This window comes from Netta rufina (assembly GCF_964035555.1).
Source record: "Netta rufina genome assembly, chromosome: Z".
Classification (NCBI taxonomy): Eukaryota; Metazoa; Chordata; class Aves; order Anseriformes; family Anatidae; genus Netta; species Netta rufina.
The window spans coordinates 22,091,154-22,103,421 of record NC_140126.1 but is presented as its reverse complement, the minus strand read 5'-3'; the positions used below and the strand labels follow the sequence as shown (position 1 = coordinate 22,103,421).

General features: G+C 39.4%; 1 protein-coding gene across 1 annotated transcript in view; it reads left to right on the top strand.

Moving 5' to 3' along the window:
- The window catches only part of IQGAP2 (IQ motif containing GTPase activating protein 2), a gene marked incomplete at its 5' end in the record, with an annotated part of 125,975 nt that overhangs the window by 62,317 nt on the left and 51,390 nt on the right, over nt 1–12,268 (top strand). The window contains 5 exons of the mRNA XM_084304577.1: nt 2,355–2,511; nt 3,761–3,838; nt 5,556–5,632; nt 10,622–10,689; nt 11,063–11,176. Of these exons, the coding sequence (XP_084160703.1) occupies nt 2,355–2,511; nt 3,761–3,838; nt 5,556–5,632; nt 10,622–10,689; nt 11,063–11,176 (494 nt within the window). The remainder of the gene's footprint in view (nt 1–2,354; nt 2,512–3,760; nt 3,839–5,555; nt 5,633–10,621; nt 10,690–11,062; nt 11,177–12,268) is intronic.

The window sequence follows — 12,268 nt, the reverse complement described above, 5'->3', positions numbered from 1 at the left end:
TTCTACTTTTTCTTTATTTCACTGAGCTACTAATGTTCTCCTTCTGAAAAGACTGCTCGTGTACTTATCTGTAGTTGGTGGATTGACAACTTTACTTTTCTTACTTTTTTTGCTGTTTTCTTTGCTTCCTCATACAGTTTCCTGTTCTTCTGTGTTGCATTCACCCACTGAATCACGGAGAGCAGTATCACTGTCCAGAACAGGGTGGTTCCAGGTTAATTTAGGAGCTTGTCACCACACAGGAAACAAATTCAAATCCATTTTTGTTGAATAACAGAAGGTTTTTAAGTGGAGAAGCAGCTTTCACCTCAGATTAGCACCTTGTTTAGAGTTTGCGGAATAACTCTATTTCATAAGGACGCTTCATAGCCCAGACCAAAACCACCCAAATGCATCCTTTCCTCTAATTCAACAACAGTGGTGGGTTATGTCTTGACAAGAACATTGCATTGGATTCTTTACACTTCAAAATGTCAATGTGCTGAACTCTGCTGTAGGGTTATACAGCTTGTTTTTGTCTCACTGGAGGTGGTTCATTGTGTAACAGGATCAGCTTCAGCTCATGGTGACTTACGTCCCTTTCATTACTCAGCATGCTCTTCCTGCTGCCTGGATCACTCTACCAGAAGACATGTTTTAGGAAGTAAAACCTGCAGGGGAAAAAAAATAAATAAATAACTGACTCAGACAAAACCCACAGTTGCTACAAACAAGAGTACATATTCTTTGCTTTTTCTTCCTTGCCCTGTTTTGAAGACAAATGTTACGACACTGCCTTATTGTCTTTATTTATTCTATAAAATGTCATTAATAAGATAACTTTTCCAATCCTCAGCATGGACCCATAGCACATGTCTCTGCTCCATTCTGCTTTGTATGCTCATCTGACACTATTTCTTACCAGAGCAGCTTTTATACTGCAAACTATAGTTCCCCTAGTGACACTTGCTCCGTGCAGCTTTCCGTGATATAGTCCAAGATTTATGACTGGTGGTTTCCTGAAGAGCTATTTGGGTAGTCTGTACTTCACTGAAACAACTTTCATATGTCTTGTAACAAATCCAAAAGTGTAATGGAATAGGTCATTTGTCTTGAGTCTTAACATGAAACAAAATGATGTAGTAGGCTTTTTTCTTCTCTGTAGTGAGGAAAATTTGGCTTATTTTCAACCTGGATTCCAGCTTTCTGGTTTCTGAACTCACCCCTGTGGAGGTGATGCTAGATTTGTAATGTCTCACACAGCATACAGAAAACCTGCTTTAGTTACAGTAAGGTGAACTAATGTCTTCAGTTTTGTTCTTTCACAAATGAAATGATACTAATATCTTTTTATCAAAAGCAGAGATCGCCTAAGCAATAAAATAAAGTATATATTGGGAAAGTACAAAACAGATTTATAACTATCATAATGTTATTTTGCTGCTAGAAATAAGAATAAGATTACAGGGCCAAAACACTTAGACCACCAAAGTAACGAGCTTCTGATGCAGTGAACAGGATAGTAATCATTTTCAGGAGTAGTTTGGTAGCAGTGTTTCTTGGCTACTCATTATAAACATACTAGATGGATGGTTTTATGTCTTTTAATGGCTTTCTGGACTGATTATGTATTTAATTAGTTTTCTATCTAGTATAACTTCTAAATCTCAAAAGTGGAAACTAGTTTATCATCTTGAATGATTTAGTTATTGTTGGACAAGAAGCCCTTTCCAGCGATGTGCAATGGGAATGTTTCAGCCAAGTACTTGCCAGACAGACCTCAAATGTGCAAGGTTCTTTGGGCTGTTTCAACAAAAAAGCTTGTCTCCTATCAGCCATGGCACCACAGTTCGTAGGTGAAGGTGGAGAGCTGCTACCTACTGCAGATAGAAGATGAATTGCTGTGGGCACTGCTGCTGCAAGTTCAGTTTGCAGTGCACCTCAGCTGTGTGAACTCAATTCATGCCACACGCTACTGGTCTCAATGCCCCTGGCATTCAGCACAGACTTATTAAAATATAAATATCAGTGATACACAGCATCCCATGTTTTCCTCTGGCTTCAAAATGAATCACTGCCTACTTGAAAGCCTAGGGCTGCTTAGAAGATCTGAGACAGCCCTTAGGGGGTAAGTACTTCAAAACATGTTTTTGGTTGTTGATGAGTCACTAACATGCAGTGCAGATATGACTGTAGTCATTTTGATCTGCTTTATTAGCAAACATTAATATTCTCAACCTGTTTGTGCCCTTTTCCTTTATAGGTTATGAGCATTGTAGCAGTGACATTAAATGCACAGTGGTTGTGGGGAAAAATGTCAGTTTAAATCTACTAGTTTTGCAGGTAGTGATGTTTTTCAAATGATGTATTTTCAGGTGGATGGAGGTCTGCTTGGAAGAAGAGCTGCCCCCTACTACTGAGCTGGAAGAAGGCTTAAGGAATGGTGTTTACCTTGCCAAGCTTGCAAAATTCTTTGCCCCTAATGTGGTGTCAGACAAAAAAATCTATGATGTGGAGCAGGCACGTTACAAGGTAATAACTCTATCCGCTGTATAACAAGACAAAAAAAAAATCTATCTTCCAGCCCTTCAAGAAATGCAAGCATGGTAGGTTCACTTTCTATACTGCTTTTTAAGTCTGTCAAGATGAGATGGAAGATGCAAAGCACTAGGAAGCCAGTATGATAATTTAGAAATGTTTTATATTGAGAAAAACTGTGTTAGTGCCACTTAAAGCTTATAAAGCCAAACAAATTACACTTCTGGCTCCAGGGAGAGCATAAAGGTTATCGCTTAAGCAATTATTCCTAACTAAGAACTGGAGCCAAAAACAATTCAATAATTAAACATGATGACTATTCCTGATTTTTCTTGTCTTGAAAGGACATTCACTTCATTAGATCTGTGTTTATTTTTTCTGCCAAATTTACAACTGAAGCAAAAAAAAAAAAAAAAAATCAAGCTGACAGTAATTAAGCCTAGATAGCATGTGTGCAAGCTGTTCATTAACTCCAAGATATCCAATAACGTAGAAACATACACATATGCATCAGCCGCACTACAGAATGTTATATCAGTTCATAGAGGGGGCAGAAATGTGTAAGTTTTGGAGATGTAACCACTGTTTGTTGTCTAAGTATAGAAATTCAGGTGCTCTGTTCTCATGTGGTTAATAGAATTATGGTTAAGAATCATGGCTAATTTTAAATACTTCTCTTGAAAATTCATGAAACTGGAGTTCAGTCTTCTGTGCCTTTACCCTCCCTCTTTAAAAAATGCATACATATATATATATATATTCCCACTTTGTTCTCATAACTGCTTCTTGTGTACTCTGTAGAAAGGGGCAGGTGTTCCTGCAGACCTTAACAGCAAGTGAGAGTTCCTTATCTATTCTCCTTAACAGTAGTGCTGATGGCATCTCTGCTTCTTTATACTGGAGGTAGTGGTTTGTGGTATGTAACAGCCAGCTTTTGCTTCTGAAGCCTGCTAAAGGTCTTCATTTAAACCATTATGGCCATTTAAGCCACCACACACCTAGATGTATAAAAATTTGGTTCACCTTGCATAAAAACATGGGTTGGACAGCATGAGCCTGTTAACGCTTTAGGCTATTTCATTACCAGGATTGCAGCTGTGGTACTTGGGTCTCCAAGTACAATGAGGGAAAACTCCTCAAACTCATATTCAGGACATAAAATTGGGAATCGGCAGAACATTCAGTAATCAAAGAACTTGATTTGCATTCTTTCCATCATTTTTCCCTTCTCTGTTTCCAATAGAGATCAGGACTTCATTTTCGGCACACAGATAATACCGTGCAATGGTTAAGAGCAATGGAGTCCATTGGTCTGCCTAAGGTAAGCAGTTAGATTTTAGCAAGGAATCTGGATCAAGGCACTGACTCAATATTTCCTTTCATCTGCCTGCATATAAACAATCGTTTACAGTAAGTCTACTGGGAAGGCTGGCTCAGGAAAAATCTGAAGAGAAGGTAATGCTGAAAACAGTGATGGTGTCAGTTATGTGCTGAGGCTGCTGTGGATGACAAGTGCTGTGAGTGGAAATACTCAGTATTTTGGGAAGTCAAAGGGGAATGCTAGCAGTGTTTTAGCTGTACCTTATTACTGTTAGAGTCTCAGGGAGGGCCTAAATAGAGTATGTTTTAAAGTAAAAAAATAAAATATTTGCTTCCTTTAGGTTGCTACCTCTCATGTCTCCTGCTGACTCTTCCTCCTAACGTCTGTCCTAGTTTCTCTGCCTCTGCCCTGTTTCTAGACTGTCCTTGCACGTTCCAGTATCCCTGCGTGGCTATGCTGCTCCTCTTCCACCAGCTGGTTTCTTGGGTCACCTTTAATATTTATCTTCCTTCTTGCTGGTCTTCACTTGTCATCTTCCCCCTCTGCTGTTTCTGGGCACCAGTGAGTCTTTTTTTCTGCATGAAAATCCTTTAAGAAAGGGCTGCGTGGAAACAAATGCTGTGCTTGTTCTCCCGTTTTGATACCCGTGGGCAACTGGATGAGTGCCCCCTTGGCCAGGAGCAGCCCTATGGTGCCTGGGGGGGACTGTCCCACGTGCTGTGAGGCTGGGCACAGGGGATGCTCAGATGGACTGCCTGAAGGGCTGTGGGGAACAGTGGCTGGTCCATGTGCAGGTACCCATAGGCAGATAGGATTACACATGACTGCCATCCTCCATCCCATGAAGAGATGGAGGGTCCTACCTCTACTAGTTCAGCTATTTTGTAGCTCTTTTTGAAAGCTTGAGGCCTCTGTTTAGCTAGCTGATTTCTACCACACCATTCCTCCTCCAAAAGGTTTCACTTCTGCTGCACAGGAGGGTTGTGGCCCAAATGTTTCCCATGTTTCCCTCCCAGAGCTGTTGTGAGCAAGTGATGAAGAGGGCACTGTGCTCCTGACCAGCTCAGTTGTGCTCCGCTGCCTGTGGGACTGTGCAGTTCTGAGTGCCCAGGCTGCAAACATGCTGCCAGCTCTCACGGGTAGCCAAAGCTTTTATTTTATTTTCTTGAAGGAGCAGTGTTTAGTGACTGGGACCAAGGCCAGGAACAAATTAGTTTTAGAAGCAGAACTGGAACTTACAATGTGACTTTTTGACTAAATTGTTTTTACACTCCTCTATCCGAGTGTATTTCTCTGTTAATGATGCACTCACACGGCTGGGGGTGCTGCTGTTTAAGCTCTTTGCATTTTTAAAACTTACTGGGTCGTGGTGGTTTGCTTTGCAGGTGGTAACTGTATCCTAAGCTTTAGGTGTCTGTAGGAAGACAAACCCTACTTTCTGAGCTCTTGCCAAAGGATCATTTCTAACAGTTTTGCTGATATGCTATCTTCTGTATTTTCCATTTTAATAACTAACCTTTATTAAACTTTTCCTCATGAAAATTACTGATAAAACTAAAATAGTATGACATGAGATTTGATTCATAGATGTGTAGAAATAACAGTGGAACTTCTGTATTTCAAAGATATGGATTTGCAGACAGCCCATTTTAGCTATTCTTCTGCCCAGTTATCTATCTTCTCCTTCAACAGCATGCTCTTTTTTTTTTTTTTTCAGATCTTTTATCCAGAGACTACTGATGTCTATGATAGGAAAAACATACCTAGGATGATATATTGCATTCATGCTTTAAGGTAACTCCTGATGGAAATTAAAACAAAACTGGTGAATTTAAGATTGTAAGTCTCGAATGGCATTAGTGTAATCAGTCCGTCACAATCTCTCTGAATATACAAGTTCATTAATTTAAAGCTAGTGATGAAAGTGGAACTTAAGCAAGGCTGCTGGGTAAATTATATCTAAAATGAAAAAGGACTGCAAAAAGTAGTGCAAACATCCTTTTAAATGTGTATTACCTTCACAAATTCGTTTGTCTTAACGTGTGTTTTGATACATGCAAACAAATGAAGAAAACCATAGCAAAATATTAGTGTTACCATGGAACAGAGGTGCTGATCAGAGTGAAAATGGTGAACTGACATCCCCCTGACCCACAAGAAGACCAAATAACTGTATTATGAGGTCAATCACATGCAATTTAACACTTTCCAAACTTCAGAAATTCTAAGCAACTCAATTCTGAATGTAAATTCAAAAGACTTTAGCAACATCTCTGAAGTAGAACTTAAAGGTGTTTTTTTTTGTCCAGCTGCAAGGATTTCCTTGTGACGTTTAGCACTGAAAGCACTGAACATCTGCCTCACACTACCCCTGTTGTGAGAGGCAGTGGAGTGAGTAGACAGCTCCTCCCTCTTGTGGCTCTCCCAGCTCATTTCCTGCACAAGGAGACCTTTTCCTTTCCTTACTTTAACTACATCTCCATAAGCTTAGTATGTCACACATCCCAGCTCTTGCCTGTGTTCCTAACAGCATTCAAAGGCACATCAGCTGCCTCAGGGGTATAGGTCAGAAACCACTCAATGCATGGTGTAATTGAAATTTTTTACAGTCTAATCCTTGAAATGATGTGCACACTACTGCACTCCGCCATATGCACTTACTGCCAACAAATAAGCCATACCACCAAAGTTCACCATATTTCCTTAAAATAATAGGTGTTCAGACTTGGCAACCCTGGATATATTTTTTTTTGTCAGCTCTTGAGTATTGCCCATTGAAATTACTATGACTGGTGTGATGTTAACTGTCTGGCATTGGCAGGCACGTATGTGGGCAGCTCTCCCCTAAAACTTTGCAATGCCGTTTCTTCTGTCAGCAAGTGTCTTATGTAAGCCTGGAGTGATTTCCTGGAGTGGGCGCGTGGGGCTCGTAATGCTCAGCAGCTGAGGCGGGAGCGGTGGGCTGCGTTCCCCCCGGGTGATGTAAGGGCCGGCTCAGATGTTTCACAGGAGGTGGGAGAGCACAGTGAGGTTTTCAAATAACTGTGTGCCTGTGTATGGGGGACTTCATCAGCCATGGATTTCAATGTTACACGAACACCTTATAAGATCTGCCTAATCTCTGCAATCATAGGAGTTTTCTTCTTGAGCTGAATTTTGCAATGGGTTGGCCTCTGGTAGGGGTCTTTTGTTCTCCAGCTTGGCTTGTTCCAGGATTTATGCTAGTATCAAAACCAGTCTGCGTTGTCTTGGCTCTCACTTCCAAGTTTGTCTTGTTTAAATTATTTTTCCTTGCTACATATCAACACAAAGCTATAACTCTATGCTTCTGAGCTATTATTTTAGAAATAGACTTCTGTAACATACATCACGCATCATGGCATGCTGAAGGGGAGTAGACTGGCAATGCTTTGCTTATGATGCTTCACCATGGCAGCGTGGGGCCCTGTGACCGCATACACGTGCAGGATGTAAGAGTCGAAGAAGCAATTGTTGAGCTCCACTTACTTACAGACAGATTACCAAAATGCATGTTGTAAACATCTTTCTTTCAAGTCAAACTCTGGTGTCGGTATTCAATTGTACACAGACTACATTGTGAAAGCAGGCTGGGAAAGGGCTGTTTTAAAGGACAGGGCACACACTTGGCCAGCAATGTTTGCTCTTGGGTTGGTGTCAGGAACACTGAGCTGCAGGAATCCATCTCTGTTCCCCTTCCACTGACCCACTGTTTTCTGTCCCCTGGATCTGTGCCAAGTGCACTGCCTCATTGGGTTTGTCGAAGCATCCTCTCCAGGGAGCCAGCATAGGGATCACTGACCCTAGAAAATTCCTTGTCCAGCTGTTCTCAGGGGAACCAGAATACCTAGAAGCAGAAAATGCAAGCAGGATTTTTCCATTTGTGTCTGTTGTACATGATCATGATCACTATATGAAGAATCACCACAGGGTTGAAGTGCTAAATTCTAATATATGTCTTGGAGTGTGTGCTCAAATTTCAAAGGCTTGAAACCTGGGACAATTGAGTACTTTCTCTGAGAGGTGAGGGGCTGATCTACTTTCCATTTATTCTTAACTGTTACCTAGTCATTACCCCAAAGCATAAAGATTCTTAAGCCTTCCAATGAACTGCAAGAATTTAACACAGGATATTTTATCTTTTTCTGATACACAGAAATACTGAAGCCAAATGCAGTTGAGATTTTTCATAGGTTAACTTACTGAAGCAATCTACGTAACTATTACTTAAAATTGCCCCCTTCAGAAGACTGAAGTAGACTTCACTGTAGATAATACGACTGAATGTTAACCAAGGACTTTTTGTATGAAATGTTATTTGGGTTTTGCTGATCTTTGAGCAGGTGGAGGGCTTGAAGACTGGAAATTACTCTAAGCAAAACTGTTTAAATATATTTTTAAGATATGGCCTGCTTCAAGCCTGAAATGAAGACCGTTGCCCTTACAGCATGTGGGGAAAAAAAAAAAAAAAAAACAAAACTTGCAGCCAAATACAGTACTGCTCTGTCCAGGAAGGAGTGATTTAGCAAACAATTTCTGGATTTCTGCTGAGTACAATTACCATCTTATTTTTTCCTGTTGAAACACCAATACTTAAACCAGACCCAAAAAATAAAATATTTCTCAGTTCTTGCAGCATTTTTCTTATGAAAGCTGATTTGGATTTGGTCCTGGACTAATGAGGTTAAGAACTGCTTTGTTTAAATTTAAATGCTAATAGTGATTCTTGTTCCTAAAAAGTGGTGTTGGAGATTTGATTCTTCTCCCTCCTCCTGCTCCCTTACATATATAATTTTCAAATAATCTTTACAAACAGATCACTGGTACATCCTGGACAAACTATCCCGCTGAAACCGAACATTTTCAACACATTTTTTTCCTAGGAAGTGGTAGAATAGCAAGCATATGTTTAAAAAATAAAAATAAAAAGCACATTTTTTTTTTCAGGTTTGTTTGTTAGGGCATGCTGTACATGAGCTAAGCTTAAAACAAGACCTATGAGCTTCTGGTTGATCACAACTGCAATTCTTCATGGGTGATGCAAAGGTAGCTTCACCTGGAAGTGCCTTTTCACCTTTGTTTCTCCCCTGCGCCCACTGCGTCACGTCCATCATTCTCAACCTGGTTTTGATTTTCCCTGGGTTCCCTGAGGCTCAAGCTACATCTACAAAAGCATTGAGCAAGCTGTTTCGAGTGAAATTATGCATGTATGTTGATATAGAATAGAAATGTCTTCGTGTTCCCTGCAAGCAAATTTGCAGCACCACCTGGTGGTGAATAAGTTTATTCAGAAGAAGCAGTCTCGGAAGTAATGTGCATTGCTCAGCGCTCTTGGGAAGCACTAAGTTTAAGAAAAAAAAAAAAAAAGTCCCTCCTGTTCATAGCATTCATTTTTTAATTCTGGGTGTTCTTAGCTCCATGATGTTGCTGATTTCCATGACTACTGTTGACACCCAGCACCTCAGCCAGTGCTCTATGTTTGCCTTGAGCTTGGAGTAATATCTCTTTTAAAGTCTGCAAGAAAAGACTGTCAGGCAGTTTAGGGTAAAGAAGGGACCTGGCTCATTACTATAGTCTTGTGTGTTTTTCCCCCTCTCATATAGCTATCTTGCATCTGAGATTGGCACAGTTATTCTCAGCTTTCATAACAATGATTTGAGGGACTTCAGCAGCCCAAAGTTTGTATACAGTAGATGTGTTGTTGCAACCATCCAGGTTATGACAGGACAGAAGTAGCAGCAGTAGCACGGAAGATGAAATGCTGATTCTTTGTGCTCTGAAATGTAGCAGCTACAAATACTTGCTTTCAAATCTCTACTTGCAATTTCTTAGTAGACCAGAAAAAAATAAAATAAAAATGAAAACAGAAGGCAAATGTCCTCCTCGACAAACAAACACCAGCCCCCAATGCACATTGGCAATGTATGAAGTTGTGGGTGAAGTAAGTTAAGTAAGAGGTACAAAATGATCCTCTTGGAGGAATACATTGTTTCAGTCTTATTTTTAAAACTTACTTGCTGAGAGTTGATACCTTTTCACAGGATTTATTTTGTTCATTGAGTTTCACTGATTAAAGTAATAATTAAGTCTTTTGTAGATAAATGCCTGTCTAGTGTTGGAAGATATTGAGCAAAATATGCTTAGCTGGTTTTCAGATATCACCCAGAGCTCTAGCAATAATGAGTATGGAATTTTTTTATTCTATTTTGAAACAAGCCTGGAAGGCACTTTTACACAGAGTTCATTTCATTTTCCAAAAGCAAAATTGTTAATGACACAAATGTGTTTGAGAGGACCTAAGCACAGGCTCCCATACACTTAATAAGAAAGGTGTCAGTGATTTGTGTGCTTATCTATTAGGATGTAAGCAAAAACAAAGTATGGATCCAAAGCTATAAGCTGTACTGAAGTGCATTCACTTCCTGATTTTTGCCAATATTAACTTTTGAGTTTCTTTAGAAAAACTTAGTGGAAAACAATTGCTTGTTTACATTTCTGAGATACAGTGACAGTGCCTCTTACAGATGCTTCTTTAAAACTTCAAGTCAAAAGAGACCTCTTTCTGTAACACCTACAATGCAACATAAAAATTAAAAAAAAAAATAATAAAATTTGCTAGTTTGACTTTTATGGAGAGATATGGAACAAAGGTTAAAGGACAATCTTCACAGTGGCAACTATTCTGACAAAAACATTCTGTTTATACAGAAAAGTGACGCATGAACAACACACAGGACTTCTAATTCTAATATTTTTACTTTGCAGTTTATATCTGTTCAAACTAGGATTGGCACCACAGATTCAGGACCTACTGGGAAAAGTAGACTTCACAGGTAATAAGTTGCTTATATAATCTTGTATTAGATAACTTCTTCATGCTGTAAATCTGCTAACATTGTACATATTTTCCGTTATGGTCTTTTTCCTCCCCTACGGTTGTGTTAAGCATGTTGTAATTAAATACATGGGAGGTTGCTATCTTTAATAAACATCTATCTTTGAAGGACGGAAGGGAGTGAATTTGCATGGAATACTTGCCATATCTTAGATTCCTTCAAAACAGGGAGGGAAAAACTGCTAAGAATTCCTAGTGACATGTGCTTTCAAAAGAAAAAAAAAAAAAGTCATGCACATATTTGTAGGTATGGTGGTTCAAAATGGATTTTTTTCAGATTTTGTTTATATAATATTTTTTTATTTGAACAGAGGAAGAAATCAGCAACATGCGAAAGGAGCTAGAGAAGTATGGCATACAGATGCCATCTTTTAGTAAAATTGGTGGGATTCTGGCCAGTGAATTATCAGTGGACGAAGCTGCATGTAAGTATGGCTCTTGTTTTCTACTAAATACTGAAAGAATGCCAATAAAATACTTTGTGTTTTAATGCATCTATCTTGCTATAAATAATGAGAAAGGAAAGCAATTTTCATTTATTATCACATTCCATAATTGTTGCAAGGCCTTTTGCATCTTGTCAGTCTGCATTATTTGAGCAGGAAAGAACATGTGTATATATATCCATGCAGCCTCTGGAAGTGTTACCACAAACAAAGATCTCTTCCTAGCTTCTGCATGTGGTTGGTGTTTTGGTAGCTAGTGTTCATCTAGAATGTAGACGTGAGCTCTGTGGGTGCCTCCACGTTGTACAATGGGCTAGTGAAGACAACACATATAGTGAAATCAGGAATTATTAACATAGGAAAGGGGCATCAGGGAAAAAACACAACTGCATTATAATTAAGTTTCAGCAAAACTTTTTAAACCTTGCAAAGCAGCATAATTGAAACAAGCTGCTTCATAAACGAGTGTGCTGAAAGTTCCGGACCTGAACTTAAAACATGCTTCCTCATGTTGATTCACATTCTGTCACATACTCTGCAACCTGCTGCAGCTTAATTTTGTGTATGCTTGTGCAAAGACAGATCTCAAAATACTGTCTATGGAAGTGGGGACAGTTTGCTTTTTTTTTTTTTTTTTTTTTTTTTTTTTTTTTTTTTTTTTTTTTTTACCAAACTTTCAGAGACTCGGTGATACCAAATGCTATTCCAGTGAGTTTCCTTCCTTCTTCGGAGATGAAAGGGTTGCAACTTCCTTCTGTGAAAGCTTTTTATAGCATCTATATGTAGTTTCCTTTAACTTCCAAAATGTTTTCAGCCCTCCATAGAAAATTAGAGTTTCCTGATTAGGGTTCTGTCTCTTTGGGCAAAGCGTGTGCTATATATAATGTGCCCTGGCCCACAACAGGAAATATCTGCTGTGGGAACCCTCATGCACTAGGAAAGATTGACATGGAGATCCTGCCAGAGGAAAGGGGGCTACCATCCTGCTTCTGAAATTGAGTAAGCAAAAAAGAGATACGAAATGAAACGACTGCTAATGACTCCTGCAGTGCTGTCAGCAATACAGCAAAT